Raw genomic sequence first — 19339 nt, 5'->3', positions numbered from 1 at the left:
TATACTATACAGTACAGTGGAAAGCGGCCTGAACGGAGTATTTGGGTGATTATAATGAATGGGGAAATACATGTCCGCATCCTATTCTCGGCTTGGAATATACATAGAATTATCCCCAATTATTTTGTTGTTAGATTCAACTTTTTAAAGCTCTTCTTAAAAAGTCTAATCTGAACATATAATGTGGATGCACCCCTACTGGGTTTGTTCATAGGAATCACTAGGAAGCACAAAAATTTGTATAAATACACACAAGATGATCTGCAGAGCCCAATGGAACGGGCAGGTTTTGCCAACCCATGTCTAATGTGCACGGAGGCCTTTACTCAGCTTCATCTAGCTTCTTTCTTGTTAACCTTCAGGCTATGTTCACAAACAGTATTTTGGTATTTTAGTTTGCTTAAAAAGAAGCAGAACCAACAGAGAAATGCCTTTTTTTTGTCCATTTGTGTGGTCGTAGCCAAAAACTATAACAGAAAGACCTAAGCCTATAGCAGATCCGCAGCAGATTTCATCTGAATAACTGAACAAGCATTAAATCTGCACCATCAAATCTGCTGCAGATCTGCTGCGGATCCTGTACGTGTGAACGCACCCTAAAAATACTGAGCAAAATACCATGTGTAAACCATATTTTTTCAGCAGCCTGGTGCTGTGAAGGTCCATGAGGTTACACATTTTCAGCGGTATTTTCATTCCGCTGCGGATATGTAACCCGGCCCCTTTAATCCCCGCAGCCCTGCCTCGGAGCATACATCACCTGGTTCAGGCTCCTGCTTGCTTCGGGGCCTCCCGCCATCTCCTGGCGGTCAGTCAATCAATGCACTGTCCCGCCGCAGTGCACTGATTGGCTGACCGCCGGGAGATGCCGGGAGGCTCCGCAGCAAGCAGGAGTCTGGAGCAGGTGATGTATGCTCCAGTGCTGCCCCCGGCCTGGAGAATACATTACCTGCTTTGGTGCCGCGGTGGCACTCCCGCCTCCTGTCGGTACCCATCAGCCAATCAGTGCTGCGGATCCGGTACGTGTTAAAAATCTGTTAAAGCTGTTAAAAATGTATTGTTTTTGTAAAAAACTAATCTTGTTCAGTCGTGCAAAGTCTTCATATATGAATACTGCCAAAGACATACATAAAGGTATATGTTATATGATCCCAGCCTTGCTCTTTCCTGCAATCCCTTTGTTGAGTAAATGGCGATGTCTCCTGGGGGATCAGTCACTATATCTGCACTGGGATGGACTGAACACCTGTTGTCTCTGTCACTCTGCAGTACAGGTTAGATGGCACCATGAAGAACACAGTCTCTGCTCTGTGCATCATCTCTGCCTTCATATCTACAGGTGAGTGACTATTCCCCACCCTGGACTCGATATATGATTGTCATAAAACATTGTATTTTTTTGCAGTGAATTGGGATAAATCCACAACATGTACCCTAGACACAGCCTAAGGCTATGTGCACACAACATAAGTTCCGTAGCAATCACGGACGTTGTTGCAATGGCTGTGTTTAGTACAGAATTTATGCTGTGCTGAAGGCTTAGCGAATCCCGGCCGGAGTGTATACACATAGGGGGAGATTTATCAAAGGGTGTAAAATTTAGACTGGTGCAAACTGCCCACAGCAACCAATCACAGCTCCTCTTTCCTTTCAGCACTGCCTAAAGCTGAGCTGTGATTGGTTGCTGTGGGTAGTTTGCACCAGTCTAAATTTTAAACCCTTTGATAAATCTCCCCCATAGTATACACTTTGGCTGGGATCCCTAGTGGCGCCACAAGAAACTGACATGTCAGTTTTCTGCGGCTGTTATTCATTGAGTAGCGGCCGCAGAGAACCCTGTCAGTTCACACAATGGAGTGTGCTTCGGCCGCACGCTCCCTTGTGCGCAGCAGGGAATTTGGATGCGGGCACGCACGGGAGCACCCGCATCTGAATTCAGTGGTGCTAAAGATCATCCGGCTGGTACTGCAGTACCGTCTGGAATGATCTTTTCTGAGACTGGCCTAATACAGCGAGGTGTCTCCAGAAGTTCTCAAATTCAGTATAATTCCACATCGTTCACTCTTTTGCTGGGGTCAGATGGAGTAAATGATCGTAGTAACAATTGTAACTAACGTCTATTGTTCTGTGTAATATGGTGAATTATTTCAAATAGCTCTCGTTTGTCATCGTATGGCTGCACACAGACATATTTCTGTCTCATCTGGGATGAGCCAGGTGTGCACTGAGCAGGTAATATGGCTTCACACGTACAGAAACCCCAGCAGCAAATCTGGTGCAGATCCTGTATGTGTGAACGCACCCTAAACTGTCATTTTTTGAGTCTAAGCCTGTGTTCACGAGTACCACATTTTAGCGGATTTCCACAGCAAAATCTGCAGCAATATGCGGTACATTTATGTCCTGTGGCTTCTGCATTTTCTGCTGCAATAATATAGCCAACCTGCATTATTAACTAATCAGTTGCCGGACCTTTAAAGAAGCTCATACATTAAAAAACTGTCTGCAAATTATTGGGTGCAAATTGTGCCAAAAAAAAATGTTCACTTAAAAATTGCCATCTCACTCTGCCTGGATTGTGCATCATTGGCCCTAAGGTAATTGAATAGGGTCATGTTGCCGCCCAGAACTGGCAAGAAGCATAACCTGAAAGTTTCAAGAAATCTTCTGACTGTCAGGACACTGAAACATAGTGGGCTGCACTTTTTCCAGACCTGAATCCCACAGAAAACCAATGGGGTGAGTCGTCAAGTGGAGGCTCATAACTCAGTACCCCAGAACCTCAATGACCTGAGGGCTGCCCTTCAAGAACAGTGGGATGCCATGCCTCAGCAGTCAATAGATGCCATGCCTCAGAAGGTCATGTCGACTTGTGAACAGCATGAGACGTTGTTGCCAAACTATAATTGATGCTCAAGGGCACATGACAAGTTATTGAGACATACCCACCATAAGTGTTGGTTTTTGTTTCAACAAATGATTTGAGATGAGCAACCCACCACTGCATACTTCTTTCATAATATATCACTTTTTTACCTTTTTCCATAAATTTCACACATAAGCCAAATATCTTTAACTTTTTATAATAGAATATTTACAGTGGCACCTTGGTATAAGAGTAACTTGGATTATGAGCATTTTGCAAGAAGAGCTCACAGTTTTTCAAAATTGTAACTTGGTTTAAGAGCATTGCTTTGGTTTAAGAGCTCCCTGTACTGGGTGGGAGGGCGAGTGGAGGAGGGGCATGGTCTGCATAGCGGTGTCTACAGCCCTGTACTCTGACCGAGGAAGTCTCCCTCACCTTCCAAATCATAGCAGATCCACTTCAGGCTGGGGCTGTGGAGGTAATCTCTTAATAGCTGTTACCCCTCTCTCCCCAGACAGAGAGAAATGCTATACTGTACCCACATATGTCCTGCTCATTCCTTCATGCTCCCTGCAGTCTCTGTCAGTTCTTATGTTTCCCATCCTCTCCATTCCTGCTATAATGTGCCTGCACTTACACTCAGTTATACACAATGCTGCTATAATAGGCCTGCACTTACACTCAGCTATACACACTGCTGTATAGAAAAGTTTCTGTCACTGTCCTCCTGCACAGCTCTGTGATTCTCAATTACTGATTGGTTCATGCTGAAAACCCCCCTTTCCCGTTTCTGTCATGTGACCACACAGACCTCTGACAGCAGCCCTGCTTCTCTATTCTAGCCTGTTGTACTACACTACTGCATTATGGGGATCTGCAGTTCCATCCTATATCTACAAACTGCAGCTGTTTTTCAGATTGATGAAGTTACTATACATTAAACACCACATGCTGATTGCTATACTGTACAGTAACTTGTTTTACAATGTCATTCAGAATAAAAAATCATTATGTTTTGAGCGTGGAATCAATTGTCTGCATATCAATGATTTCTTATAGGAAAATTCGCTTTGGTTTAGGAGTGGATTTGGGTTACAAACAACGTCCCGGAATGAATTATGCTGGTAATCCAAGGCACCACTATACATATATAATATCTCAGACAGACCACTGCTTTTAGAGCAGAGTAGTGGCTGGTAACCTAGACATCGAGCTGTCAACAATGGGAGGGAAAGAGCATCATATCAGGAGAAAGATGAATTTATCTGCAAAAATATTCCTCTTGGCAAGCGCTACAAGTATAGCTATATTGGTTAAGTTATGAAGCAAACTTAGATCACCGTGGAACCCTATGTATTGCAGCTCACTGGGGCCATGAGGATCCAGGTATTGTGGTCACTAATGCTGCGTTTACACGCAGTGATAATTTGCCCGATCGTATGATTAATGATTTCGAAGTAACGTTTTTTGTTTTTTTTTATATATATATATAACGATCAGCGTTTAGATGGAACGATATATTATATGGAAAAATCGTTTTGCAATTGCTTAAGCCTAGCTTGCACATAAGTAAAATCGGTGAACGACTGTTTACACGGAACGATCTGCAAATTTTCTGCGAACGACGAACAACGATTTAAGAACATGTTCAAAGATCAAAATGAACAATTTCTTGCTCGTCATTCGCTGCGTTTACATGTACGATTATTGTTCGAATTCGATCTTTATCGTGCAAATTCGCACGATAATTGTTCCGTGTAAACACAGCACAAAAAGGAGCCATATTATGACTATATGAATCGTCCTCCTTCTATGATGTCTACATAGAGTTGTATTTCTTTTGCAGCTTCTTGTCTTGAATGCACGGTCTGTTCTTGGATTTTTCAAAAAGCCCTTGGAGAAATCTACCCCAGTAATTTTGGCAAATCCTCTTCCTATGACACTTTTCAGGATGGGCAGCCTTTCTGCTTAGGGCCTAACCAGAACTGCCCTTCACCGGAAGACGTTTGTGGTTCTATATATGTATTTATGACAAAATGTGAGTAAAGATACTAAGAATACTAAAAGGGCATTTCTCATGTGGGTGCTGTTGCCATACAGCATGTCCACAATTATAACTCTAGATTATAATTTTTCAAAACTGATGTTAAAAATTCTATTAAAATATAAATTAGTTATATGTATTTGAAAAACTGGGTGACAATCAATATGGCCAATCTAGAATGGCATATCTGTTTAGTTATACAGTAATACAATCTAGTTAGATCTTGGGATTAGCACCTACATTTTTTGGCCTGAGCTGAGAACAGCTACACAGAGTGCCTTCCTCCCTGGAAGAGCCGAAAACATGTCCATACATTACAAGGACGGCATGATAAGGCATGTGTATTGCTTCACATTAGGGCTATGTTCACACTATGTAAAAGTACGGCCGTTGTTGCTGATGGTAACAACGGCCGTACTTTTACCGCGGTGGAACAATGCCTGTTGTTCTATGGGATCCCGGCCGGAGCGTACACACATGGTACACGCTCCGACCGGGATCCCATACGCCACCGCAAACAACTAACATGTCAGTTTTCTGCGGCCGGAATTCAGCCGCTTCGCTTCTGCGACCGAAAGGATCATCCGGCCAGAGACCGGCCGTTCCGTGACCCGGCCGAGGTCACGGAACGGCCGGTCTCTTACGTAGTGTGAACATAGCCTTACTGTGGTGGTGCTACAGGGGTATTCACATTTGCTAAAGGGTTCCTCACTATGCACTTGTCTTTAAAATATACCTTCTTAAAGGAGGTGTGTGTGTGTGTGTGGGGGGGGGGGAACCAAATCATCATGGTTTAAAATAAAAAATGATTGATATCTGCTTGATCCCGAACAGTGTAATTTTAATGTTGTCCAATCTCCACTGATCCCCGCCTCCCCCAGTGTTTGGCTGAACGAGCATTTCCTGTGTGTCAGGACCTGAAACTGGAAGAGGAGATCAGGGATCAGACACCGACAGGAATTGGGGTAGCAATTATTTTTTATTTTTCAGCTATCATTTTCTGACAAAAGACAAAACTTTTTAAACAACTTTGAGGCCATGTTCACATGCTGTATTACAGCGGCTGTCCTCTGACAGGGCTGTGTCACAGAACCGCTGCTGAGTACTGGGCGTATAAACATCACTCTTTTTTAATTGTGCCCGCGTTGCAATTAACCATAGCAGACATTGTAAAGTACGGCTGAAGCCGCACTTTATATTGTTTGCACAATCTATTTCGTAGGGCCGCTATTCAATGAATAGAGTTTTTGGTGCGGCTGCATGGAATCAAGGCTGGAGTGTATACAATGTGGAGATTCCATAGTAGTGAATGCAATCGGCCACTGTGATTAAACAACGGCCGTTGTTGCAAACCTGCAACAACAACTGTTTAATAAAAAAAAAAAACTGTGTGTGAACCAGGCCTGAAAGTGTAAAGGAAATAAAACTTGAAATAAAGCTGTGAATCTGTCCCCAGGTTCTTCACCTACTTTAGATCAAAGAACAGTATTATATCAGTGTAGATAATAGGAAAACTTTTTGTTTCTATTATTGTTTTTTTCAATGATCTGTGTCTCAGGTCTACTGTTTTTATTGTGCTGTACATAAACACGTGGATAGCAGCTGTAGAAACCCGCAGGGAGGTTAATCAGTTAAGTATCATGGGAAATGACACGCGTTCTGTAATGTGCACAGTATATTCTCTATACAGAGCATCCCGATGATCAAAGATCTTGGGACAAGAAGCTCCTTGTGTACTCTCAGGCACAAGATCCAATTCAAGTCATTGGATGCTTTAAAATTCTATGGCATCTTTCCTTAGAAAAGAAACAGGCAGGATCAGACTGACCATCCAGAAGATCCTCATGTGGACCCAGTGCCAGCCACAATATGAGGGCCAAAACAGAGCCTGTGAGGCCTGACATGGGACAACCCCATCTAAAGTTGATAGCCAGGAGATCACTTGCTCCTGTGGTTTATCTTATCACAGGTTTTCCTATTGATGAAATGGCCACCATGTGAAGTGACAGAATTTACTGTAAAGAAAAAACAACTCAAGAGGTTCCAAATTGCCCTAGTCCTACACTGGAATGAGAAAACACATGTAGAAAAAGGACACCTTAAAAAAGTACCATACAGTGCACCAGTAATGGGGTCATACAGTGTCCAAAAAGCAGTGTCATATAGTATCCTATAAACAGTGCCATACTGTGCCCAAATAACAGGGCCAAACAGTGTCTATAAGTGCAAAAGAAATGCCAACCAGGACCAGGCTCGTAACAACAACAAAAAAACTCCACTTGTGGAGGCAAGCTATAAAGTGCGTGGCAACAAAAACGACAGTGTTTATTTAAAAAAAACGCGTTTCGCCTTCTACACTCTCATGGAGCCTTCATCAGGTGTATACATCTCACAAACAACTCACAACTTAAATAGCCACCAAGCTCAAAAAGGCCTCACCCACTTCTGGGTCAGAGGTCACAATGAGACAACGCATATATATATATATATATATATATATTGTATTCTTCTGATTTATATATATATATATATATATATATATATATATATATATATATATATAATAAAAACATGCAAAATGACAAACAATAAAACACATAACTTGTCATTCAAGGGTCTAATGCTTTGTTATCTTTATCATAGATGATGGGTCGCAGGAAATATTCATCAAGAGAGACTGTCTCCAACCCATTGAGTGTAACGCCAGAGACAGCTTCACAACACCAGTGCTAAGAACATCATATGCCACGACCTGCTGTACTACAGAAAAGTGTATACCCGCTACTCCTATCTGTAAGTCAACTAGAAGAAATGTCCTTTTATGTGTTCAGGATTGATGCTAAATAGAATATCTTATTATATTCACTAGAGGTGGGCACAACTCAAGCCTGCTTGGGTCTGTCTGAGCCTGAGTGTTCACCATTTGATTACCAGTGGCTGAAGAAGATGGATGCAGCCCTAGAAAGTCCTGGAAAACATGGATACAATCTATGGCCCTATCCTATGGGTCAGGAATCTGGGCCAAGCTCACTAAATATGAGCAGCCGGGAACAAGTAACAATTATAAATATATTAACATCGTATATTACATATGGGCACATGCATTTCTGTCTGGTGACTGTGAGTATACTGCAGGGGCGGATTAACTTTACCATAGGCCCTGGGCTGTTCACCAAGCCTGGGCCCCCCAACCCACTGTAACTATGGCAGCACTAGCCTCCTGTTCATAGTACAGGACAGATAATATCATGATGTCCTGATTTGTGCAAAATTGCCATAAAAAACAGTGATTTTTTGCAAATCATGGCTGAAGTGTAGCCAGGAGACAGTACACCACTGAAAGTATAAGTCTTTTTGGGTGGTCATGGGCCCCCCAGGAGCTCAGGGCCCCGGGCTACCGCCCGAAACGCCCCTTTTATAATCCACTACTGGTATACTGTATATGGAATCATACACAAACATCTTTCAGACACCGGGGAATGTACTAATGTTTTCACAGTGATCTAACAATGCTTTTACTCTTTGTTGGTCTCTTTCCATTTGCTATTAGATAGCAAAAACTTTACAGGACTCCTTTATCCAGAGGAACTGCATTATCGGGCAACAAATGGATAAAAAAAATTGGTCCAAAGGTCATGAAATAGTCATTGAGGGAGAGACATAGTATCGTTGGCCTCTCTGTGTGGTATGCTTTCACAAGTCTGTATGTTTTTACCTTTAGTGCCAACAGAAAACAACACTAAAAATGGGGTGTTTTGCCCTGCCTGCTTTTCGTCTACCACGGACAACGTCCACCAAAGGACTTGTGTAGCCAAGCACTCAATTGAGTGTATGGGAGAAGAGAAGAGCTGCATCTCTTATCAAAAGGAACCAATTGGTAATGAGAGGCACGACCCCATCCAGTTATCATGTCCTTTACAATGCATAACTTACTCTGCTGGACTGGTTAGATATTTTGGCGGGAAATGGCTCATTGCAGTATTTTGCCATAAATCATCATAGTCTTTGTCTCCTGTGCTGTAAAGTTTTTATTGTCCTATAGGACCAAACTGCTGTCAGGATTAGCCTAAACATTATCACCATCTACATATTACTGGCTTCCGGGATACATCCCTGGAAGCCATAGTAGTGGCCATGTTGCCCAATAGTGTGACAGAAAATATTGCGGATAGAGAAAATGCTCCTTAACAGCCTGTCAGTATATGATGGTGGAAAGTCTCGTTGGTTACAAATGTTTGTGCCAGGCTTCTCCTGAATGGATTTTTCCATGTTTCTTTTGTAGGTGGAAACACTATCAATGCAATGGGCTGTGCCTCCACAAATGTTTGCAAAGAAAATGGGGAAATAACAGCTGTAAGGAAACCAAGATCAATGGAACAAGTTACGTGCGCTAATGTGAGCAATGATGTAACACTACCCACAGGTACAGTATGGCAGTCATATGGGGTACATATAGATATATTATAATATCCATATCTATCTGATATACAGGGTTATTCTAAAAAGATGAAAGGATGGTGCAAAAGTAAAGTACTGAAGTTGAAGGGTAACTGTGGTTAAAAAAAAAATGTCTCAGGGATTAACAGGGGGTGTCACTGCTGAGACCCCCATCGTTTAGGAGAAAGAGTGGTTGTGTATCTTCCCTGCTGTCAATCATCACTGTCCAGTGGTCCTCATAGATCAGGGATGGGGAACCTTCAGCCCTCCGGCTGTTGCCAAACTACAATTCCCATCATGCCTGGGCAGCCGAAGCTTTAAACTATGGACGTATCCCTTTTTTTTTATGACAGTCCTTATTTAAAGGAGAAGTCCTGTGAGATTGCAAAAAGGCAGGAAGGCAAGGGGGGGGGGGGGTGGAAAAATAATAAACAGTAATAGTAAATTTACCCGTCCTTGTGCCTCCGTACCACGGGTCCCTGGTTTTGCTGCCAAATGTCATTTTCAGCTGATATCCAGTTAGGTGACGTACCCGGCTCCTCCAGCTACAATATCACCGCCTGGTTGAGAGATTGCCCGCTCAGCCAAGTAGTGATAGTTGACCCTTTGCTAGAAATTAGTCTTACTTGTAAAGCATAATAGTGTATTGCTTTTGCTCTGATGTCTGCTATCCCTGTTTACCTGACTTTGGCTTATTGTACCTCTGATCTTGCTTTTTGGATCTTGCTTTTGTATGGAATTGATCATCTGACACACTGCCCTCCATCTGTGGTGAGGAGAAGACAGAAAAAGTTTCAAAGTTTCCAATTCCACGAGTGTCTGAACAATTTTTCAATCTCTATGGCTTTTCCAAGAATAAAAGCACCTTATAAACAAGAGTCAGTGCAATGTGAGTAGAGATGAGTGAATCACCTGACTAAATGAAGCAAAGTGCTTTGTTTGATTGGATTTGTTTGAAGTGACTCATCAGACGCCTGCCTTTCAACTCTGTTTCACTCCCTGCTGCTCCTCCCTGGGTACTGGGAAAAGCTGGATCCAGTCTTGGAAACTTCTCCTAATTCCAGCTGGATCCAGCTTTTTCCTACACCTGGGGAGGAGCAGCAGGAGTTGAAAGGCAGGCGGTTGATGAGTCACTTGCTGATCCAACAAAGCACTTTGCTTCATTTAGTCAGGCAATTCACTTATCTTTAATTGTGACTACTCCTGGTGATCTTATTCATGGTCATACTACCATTACACCTTGTGCTCCATATAAAGGGGTAGTGATCACTTGTAGTGTATTGATGTCTGACACATATAACAATACCTGCAGCTATCATTTGCAGGTCATGGGGTGTGTAGCAAACTGTATAATTTATGGCCTCTGGAACATGCTACCCCTCAGAGACTCTACATACACCGTGAGCAATAAACTCATTTTGCCTCATGGCAGGAACGGCCCTAATAGACAGAGGCTTGGTTCTCCAAAAATGTGGGGTCTCGCTGAGTCCACTGGATATACCATCTATTTGAACATTTCAATAGGTAACACTGTTATTATTTTCTGTGTTCTAGGCCATTTTATCTGGTGCTACTTCTGTCACAACTACAATGTCCAGAACTGCACAGACGAGCCATATTTGTGCTTACCTGATGAAGATGTGTGTGTGTTTGAAAGAATTAAGAATATCTACGGTATAAGAATATATAAGTATAATATATTATACTAAGTGTAAAATAAAGGATTTTTCTATCTGAAAAGAAAAAACTTTCTTTACTAGTTGGAGATCGGTTGAATATCCCAGTCCTGGCAACAGAGACTCCAAGCAGCCGTACATTCCTCCTGCAGCGGCCACTGCAGGAGAAATGTGGTATTACAGGACACTCATTCAAATGAATGCAACACTGGTCTAGTCGTGCTAAGTAGGAGCTGGTCTTTAGAAGGTGTTAAGGAGGGCATCCTCCCACTATGACTTGTCCAAAGAAGAAGTGTAGATTAAAACAATTTCTCTATATACTTTAGTTGTCCTGGATTTCTTTTTCTTTTAATAAAGTTCAAGGTAAAAGGTAGGCAATACTTACTATGGCCATTACAGCTCCTTTGCCATTTTATCTACCTAGTTATAGATCGAAATGGGAAAGGTATGCCCTTTTGTATAACTAAGGAGATTTTCTATTAAAGGTTATAGGAAATATGAGTTCCACTGCTCCCTTCAATTTCTATGGAGCTGCCATAGAGATCCGAGAGCTGTACCCAACCCCCTGCTCCATTCAATGCAAAATGAGGAGTGTTGCTGTTCTGGAGATTGTGGTGGACCAGGTGTTGGACCTCCCATGATCTTACACACTTATCCCCCCTGTGGGTAAAATTATTTAAATCAGAATAGTCCTTTAATATTCAATCATTATAATATATCTATCATTATGCATCACTATTGCATCATGGTTTCATTCTCAGCCCTCCTACTGATCAGCTTTAGAGTCATATCCTATTTATGTGTTCACAGACTATTTTTTTTTTTATTTTCAGATGGTAGAGAAGATGTAGAGATTACCAAACGGTGTGGTAAATCCCATGAGTGTAAAAGAGCCGGCAGCGTAAGAAGCTCAACCAAGACTATTTTCATGAACACCACCTGCTGTCATGATAATGTATGTGAACCACCATTACCTGCCTGTAAGTGTCCACTCAATTAGGGTCCTATTACATGGGGCAATTATTGTGCAAAAAATTATTGTATCGTTCGAATGTAAGCGATAATCTTTCTGTGTGTATGCAGGCAACGGTCAAACAAAGAAAAGTTGTTCATATGTCATTGATTGCATCGTTAAAACGACTCTGTACCCACAATCTGCCCCCCCCCCTCAAACTGTTTGTACCAACAGATAGCTGCTTTTAATCAAAGATCTGTCCTGGGGTCCGTTCCGCAGGTAATGCAGTTATTGTCATAAAAAAAACTTTTAAACTTGCAGCCCTGTGTCAAATTGGTGTGGCCTAGAGTGTTTATGCCCTAGGATTGTGACGCCCATATGTCCCCGCCCTCCTCACCATTAGGAATGTCCCTGAAATATTTTCTCCTATTCATCACCTGTGTAAACACTGCACATGAGCTGGATTGTTAAGGCACCTGTGCAGTGTTCAGGTGATGAATAGGAAAAATCCTGCTTTCCTAGAGATGAGGAGGGCCGGAGGGGTGTTGCAATCCTATGGCATACACACTCTAGGCCAAGCCAATTTGACACAGGGCTGCAAGTTTAAAAGTTGCTTTTTATGACAATAACTGCATCACCTGCCGAACGGACCCCAGGACAGATCTTGGATTAAAAGCAGCTATCCAATGGTACAAGCGGTTTGGGAGGGTCAGATTGTGAGTACAGATTCACTTTAAGCTGACCGCCAAATCACTGTACTCATCGTTTGGTCACTTGCTAGGTGTAATCACTCAGGAGTGAACAATAACCGAGGATAGGACGGCTGCAATAGCGATAATAACTGACCACCATTGTTCCATGTGTTTTGGTGAACGATTTCAGGTTATTTGCAAAAGTGTTCGTTTGTGATTGTTTATTGTTAATTACCAAAAACGAAAAATCGCTTTGTCTAATAGGACCCTTAAGGTCCCCTACTGTGAAGGATCCTTTCCCTGATGACTAAAAGACATATTTGTCTGGTAGAGTATAGCTGACATTAGGTGTTGCACACAGACCCCTAAGAAGAGCTCAGTACTATTTTATTGGGCGCTCTACTATATTTTCTGATTTCTGTATTTCTTACACAAGGCATATATAAGTTCACTACTGCTTCCACAGTGTAAAGGGGGTGTCACAGAGTGTATATAGGTGCAGCCACCAACAGATTGTATCTCACAGCCCCCCAAAAACTATTGGGACCACTAGTATATTTTCAGATTTCTGTCTTACTTACTGAAGCCATATTTAAGTTCACTACCGCTTGCAGAGTGTAAAAGGGGGTGCCACAGAGTGTATTGGTACAGCCACCACTAGATTGTATCTCACAGCCCCCAAAAACTATTGGGACCACTAGTATATTAATGGTTTTAATAGTTCCCTGTGTTCTCATTGCCATGCTGTGTCAGGCTGAGTTGTTGGGTGGTCCATATGCCTACCTCTGTTTTAACCAGGCTGTTGCCCAGAATTTGGCATAATGGTGCCATTAGGCAGCATCAGAGGCATGCATACATGCTGCACCTGCTGTTTCCTGTCCATTTCCGTTGTGCATTTCCATCACTTTCTGAGGTTGACAGGTTTTCACACGACCTTCCCTCTACCAAACTTGGGTCCCCTGCAAAAATGCTCGAGTTTCCCATTGACTTCAAAGGGGTTCGTTACTTGAAATGAGCACTCCAGTATTGGGAGATATTCGTCTTGAGTAACAAGCACCCGAGCATTTTAGTACTCGCTCATCACTAATTATCCATGATAAAAAAAACATAGATTTTTTTCTTCCAAAAACAGTGCCACACCTCTCAGGCTTCATTCATTTCAATGGAATTGACCTGCAATGTTCCACACAAACAAGACAAGGACTAGAGTGGTGCTGTTTCTGGAAATAAACAGCTATGTTTTTTGTAATCTTGGATATCCACTTTAAGGATTATAGCTTTTCTTAAAGGACTACTAAAGGTAAACTCTGTTACAATGCAGTTTATAAACGCCTTATTTTTATTTCAGTAAGGAGCCATGGAGCGTCATTTCAGAATGCCTCTTTCTAAACCCACTATAAATGCACTATATCTCCATACATCTTTATTATAGCTATATATACACCCGCCAGACCACTGCTTTTAGAGCAAAGTGTTGGTCAGTAATGTAGACAACCAGCTGTCAACAATGAGAGGAAAAGAGCAGAATATCAGGAGACGTTTGCTAAATAAATGTATTTGAATTTTTTTTTTAAAGTGACTCTGTACCCACAATCTGCCCCCCCCCCCTCTAACCGCTTGTACCTTCGGATAGCTGCTTTTAATCCAAGATCTGTCCTGGGGCCTGTTTGTCAGGTGATGCAGTTATTGTCCTGAAGAACAACTTTTAAACTTGCAGCTCGATGTCAAATTGGCGTGGCCTAGAGTGTCTGTGCCCTAGGCCTGCCACGCCTTTCCATTCCTCCTACCGCCCTCCTCATCATTAGGAATGCCCCTGGCAGGATTTCTTCTAATCACCACTTGTCTGAACACTGCACATGTGCCTTAACAATCCAGCATATGAGCAGTGTTCAGACAAGTGATGAATAGGAGAAATCCTGCCTGGGGCATTCCTAATGATAATGAGGGACAGAGAGGCAGTGCAAGCCTTGGGCACAGGCACTCTAGACCACTGCTTCTCAAACATTTATTCTACTGGATCCTCACCCAACACACTAAGTCAATGCCTTGGCCTCACCAGTCTGAACAAGAGGATACCTGGGCCTCACTATCTGTGGTGAAAGACCATTTAAAAGCTGAAAATAATGCTAGGGCTGGCTTTCACCCATCTCCCAAACTCTAGATACTAATAAAGTTATAAATAAATAAAAAATAAAAAAAAGCAAGTACAAAATAAATTAATAATGTTGCTATAATGGAGATTTTTGCAAACATCAAAAGGACTTATAGTCACTTATGTGAAAAAGGACTTCTCAGCTGGGCCTCACCAACAACTAGGGGGAGCCTCACTGGTGAGGCCCACCGCACAGTTTGAGAAGCACTGCTCTAGATCACGCCAATTTGACACATGGCTGCAAGTTTAAAAGTTTTTAGGACAATAACTGCATCACCTACCGAGCAGACGCCAGGACAGATCTTGGATTAAAAGCAGCTATCCAAAGGTACAAGTGTTTTGTGGGGGTCAGATTGTGGGTACAGAGTCGCTTTAACTTGACAAGTGCTACAAGTATAACTATATCAGCTGAGATGGGAATAGACAATTAACCTGCCGTATGCTAATGAGGGTGAATTGCCAGTATTGCAGAAATTAAGTTTTGTTGAAATGTGTTTATTTGTTCTATGTTTTGCTCATTCAGTCTTCACTCCCTTATTTTAGTGCCCTCAGCCGACAGTGATGAAAATGGACTTACCTGCCCAGCTTGCTTTGTCCCTAATTCAGATCGTTGTTTAGGGCGAAGTGACTTAAAATGCATTGGGAATGAACAACGCTGTATTCACTACCTGAAGACTGAGATGCAAGGTTGGCTTTAACATTCATAGGAAAAGTTCCTTAAAGTGAATCTGTACCCAAATACTTCCCCCCCCCCCCTAAAAAAAGCCTTTTACAGCCTTCAATCCATGGCCTTTCCTGGGGTCCATTTGGCTGCTGATGCTGGTATTTTCTTTAAAAAATTATTTTAATTCAGCAGTGTGGTGTCAAAGAGGCAGGGCCTGAAACATCCGTGCCCTAGGCCTGCAGCGCCTCCTAGGTCTTGATAATCCTGCCCAGGGTGGCGTCAATAAAGAGGGCGTGGAGGAAGACCTGAGAGGCCCCACAGGCCTAAGGCATGGACTCTCTAGGCCTTGGCAGGGAAAACTTGGTGCAACTGAAATCTTTGCAACTACTCTAGCTACAGTACACCAATAGATACAGAGAGGAAAGTAAGTATTTGATTGACACTGTCGATTTTGCTAATTTTCCTATCTACAAAGAATGGAGAGGTCTGTAATTTTTATTGTAGGTACACTGTAAAAGATAGAATCTATAACAAAATTCCAGAAAATCAGTTTGCAGAAAATAATTAGTTTGCATTTCATTGCATGAAATAAGTATCACCTAACAAACAAAAAGAGCTCTCACAGACCTGTTAGTTTTTCTTTAAGAAGTTCCTGCTACTCTCTTTGGTCATAACCAAATGACTGTTAATCTTTCTTAGTCTGGGGCTTCATGCAAAATCTCACCTTGTGGGGTAAGGATGATTCTTAAAAAGGTCCGGAATTAGCCTAGAACTATGTGAGAGGGCCTGGTCAATTACCTGAAGAGAGCTGGGACCATAGTCTCAAAGAATACCATTGGTAATAGAGATGAGTGCAAGTTTGAGTACGTTCTGGTTTGTCCTAACCCTAACTCTCAGCATTTTATTACTGGTGGCTGTTGAAGTTGGATGCAGCCCTAAAGCTGCCTGGAAAACACGGTAACAGCCATAGGCCATAGGCTGTGCCTATGGTTTTCCAGGACTCCCTTGAGCTGCATCCAACTTCTTCAGCCACTGGTAAAGAAATGCTAAGAGTTCACGTTTGGAATAACCAGGACGTACTGGAATTTCGATAATCTCTAGTTACACCGTCATAGATTAAAATCCTGAAGGGTCTAATGCTTATGCCAGCAGATTCCAGGGCAGTTTAAAGTTTACAAATGGGAGAAGGTCATGTTGTAAGATGAGACTAAAATAGAACATCTTTGGAGGAAGAAGAGAGATGAGTACAACCTCAAGAAGACAGTCCCAGCCGTGAAGCAGGGAGGTGGACACATCATACTTTGGGGGTGCTTTATTGCAAAAAGGACAGGATTACTGCACTGTATTAAAGGGAGGATGGATAGGACCACGTATCACAAGATTTTGGCAAACAATCTCTTTCCCTCAATGGAAGCATTGAAGATGGGTTAAGGCTGAGTCATCCATCAATGACCCGAAAGACACAGCCACAACTAAGGAGCAGCTCTGTAAGAAGCATTTCAAGGTCATGGAGTGGCTAAGCCAGTGTCCAGACCTGAACCCAATAGAAAATCTTTGGAGGAAGCTGTAACTCAATGTTACCCAGCGACAGCCCTGAAACCTGAAAGATCTGGAGAAGATCTGTATGGACGAGGGGGACACAATCCCTGCTGCAGTGTCTGCAAACTTGGTCAAGAACTACAGGAAATTAGAGATGTGCGAACCGGGGTCAGGTTCGAGTCCATCCGAACCCGAACTTTCGTCATTTGATTAGCGGGGGCTGCTGAAGTTGGATAAAGCTCTAAGGTTGTCTGGAAAACATGGATACAGCCAATGACTATATCCATGTTTTCCACATAGCCTAAGGGCTTTATCCAAGTTCAGCAGCCACCGCTAATCAAATGCCGAAGGTTCGGGTTCGGATGGAGTCGAGCATGCTCGAGGTTCACTCATCTCTACAGGAAATGTCTGACCTCTGTAACTGCAAACAAAGGTTTCTGTACTAAGTTATGGTTTTCTATTGTATCAAACACTTATTTCATGTAATAAAATGCAAATTAATTTTGGATTTTTTTCTTATGTACCTATAATAATAATTATACACCTTTCTATCCTCAGCTGCAGAATACAGGATGTAACTTAGGATCAGTGTAAGATACTCATCCTTCAATGAATTTTTTTCTTTTACTTATTATAGATATTTCCACAGTCACAGAGAGCTTACACGGCTGCACCACTAAAGAGATTTGTGAAGCTGGATCCGGCCTGTCCTATGCAAAAGGACAATACTACAAAACCATAAAGACTGATGTTATGTGCAGCAGGGCGGTGGGATGGAGGGCCCCTCTCTGCACTATCCTGCTTTCTATGGCTATTACATTGATTGTTCTGACACTCATCATATCTTTATAAACCACCTGTCTATCTTGTCACTTTTGTCAAATATTATTGAACTCTAGAAAAATATGGACCCAAAAAGCATCTTACACATACTACTTTTGATACAATTACAACATGGCCCTCTTGGTAAAAAGTGACCAATAACAGACAGCTCCACCCCTGCGGTCCTATAGAGGTTTCAGATTTTGACATAAAAAGAACCTGGGGGAGATAGTGTTCAAAATCTCTTCACCAACCCCAGCCCCTATCACTTTCTGCACCCCTTTCTTCTTGTCTTTGAGTTATTGGAGGATATATAGTGTAGTGGCTCTTTGGGTTTATATTGTTTTTTAAGGTTGAGATAAAAAGATTGTATGAGATTAGAATTGAAGATCTGCTCTTTTTTTTTGTAGAAACAGTACTACTGCTTGCTGTAGCTTGCAGCTGGGGTGGGCTTCACTACCAGACTGTGCCTATAGATTAGATAATATTGAGGTGACTTACCCTTCCCTGTGCTCCCGCAGCTGCAGTGGTAACATTCACTGTCACCCTTTGGTCTCCTATATCTTCCAGTTCCTGTGTTGTCACTACCTGTCAGTGACTACAGAGGCATCCCGCGACAGCCACTGTCTGGCTATGTGGGCATTTCTTTTCCTTGTCACAGGAACAAGAGATACAGGAGACTGGTGGTACTGTGCAGCGGGGGCATCAGGTAGGTAAGTATAACTTGATTGTTTTGTTCCTACCACCCCTGCCCTGTTTTTATTTTACATTTTCCCGGAGTTCCCTTAACGCTACATGCTACATAATATGGAGAAAATACAATAATTTGTAAGGATTTCAGCTCTTATATTAAATAATAAAGGGGAATAACTTGGATAAAGAAGTCTAATCTTTAAGAACTCTGGCAATAAGACTACATCACATTAAATAGCGTAAAACATATGTTGTGTTCCCATTAGACATGTTTAAAGCTCTGCTGAGCTCTTTCTCACAGGTGTTCTCCAAAAGGCATCAACCATTGGTAGACAGGATCTGTCATGTCCACTTATAAATGATTACAATTAGTGATGAGCGAGCATGCTCGTCTGAGCTTGGTACTCGATCGAGCTTTAGGGTACTCAATGGTACTCGTTACTCGGTCGAGCATCTCGCGATACTTGAGAAAATCTCATCATCCGTTTCCTGTAAGTTTGGGCGCTATTTCTCAGCCAATAAACATGCAGGAGACTCTTTGGTACATCCTGTGATGATGTGGTACCCATACATGTTGATAGCAGCGATTGGTTGGCCAGATCAGATGACCCTGCCATATAAAACACACAGCCGGCAGTGCTCGCTTCAGACGCATGCTGTGAGAGATCAGGGACAGAGCTGCTGCTGGTCAGGGAGAGCGTCAGTGTAGGATTTAGCGTTCCAGTAGGCAGAGAATACTAGCAATACAAACAAACTGTTCAAATTGTTTTTTAATAGCATCACTACAGACTGCTGGCTG

The 19339-nt window shown here is 42.3% G+C and overlaps 1 protein-coding gene across 2 annotated transcripts; it reads left to right on the top strand.

The window, feature by feature from the left end:
* Positions 1-1201: 1201 nt before the first annotated feature.
* On the top strand, positions 1202-17894 carry LOC138769407 (uncharacterized). 2 transcript variants are annotated; one of them, XM_069947849.1, is made up of 9 exons: positions 1202-1339; positions 4713-4904; positions 7554-7703; positions 8632-8787; positions 9193-9333; positions 10902-11021; positions 11857-12003; positions 15366-15509; positions 17663-17894. In XM_069947849.1, exons 1-9 carry the CDS (start codon positions 1288-1290, stop codon positions 17875-17877), a joined length of 1317 nt encoding a protein of 438 aa, XP_069803950.1. In that variant the 5' UTR covers positions 1202-1287; the 3' UTR covers positions 17878-17894. The 2 variants fall into 2 exon arrangements, with proteins under 2 accessions (XP_069803950.1, XP_069803951.1); XM_069947850.1 differs by lacking the exon at positions 4713-4904.
* Positions 17895-19339: the final 1445 nt, after the last annotated feature.

The sequence above is a fragment of the Dendropsophus ebraccatus genome, chromosome 12 (assembly GCF_027789765.1).
Source record: "Dendropsophus ebraccatus isolate aDenEbr1 chromosome 12, aDenEbr1.pat, whole genome shotgun sequence".
In the NCBI taxonomy this organism is placed as follows: Eukaryota; Metazoa; Chordata; class Amphibia; order Anura; family Hylidae; genus Dendropsophus; species Dendropsophus ebraccatus.
This window is presented reverse-complemented; position numbering and strand designations above follow the sequence as displayed.

Excerpts from the sequence above, each read along its gene's own strand:
- LOC138769407 (XM_069947849.1), top strand. The coding sequence starts at position 1,288 with ATGAAGAACACAGTCTCTGCTCTGTGCATCATCTCTGCCTTCATATCT. Across the intron at positions 1,340-4,712 it reads CTCTGCCTTCATATCTACAG|CTTCTTGTCTTGAATGCACG; the intron begins GTGAGTGACTAT and ends TTTCTTTTGCAG. Across the intron at positions 15,510-17,662 it reads CCTGAAGACTGAGATGCAAG|ATATTTCCACAGTCACAGAG; the intron begins GTTGGCTTTAAC and ends TACTTATTATAG.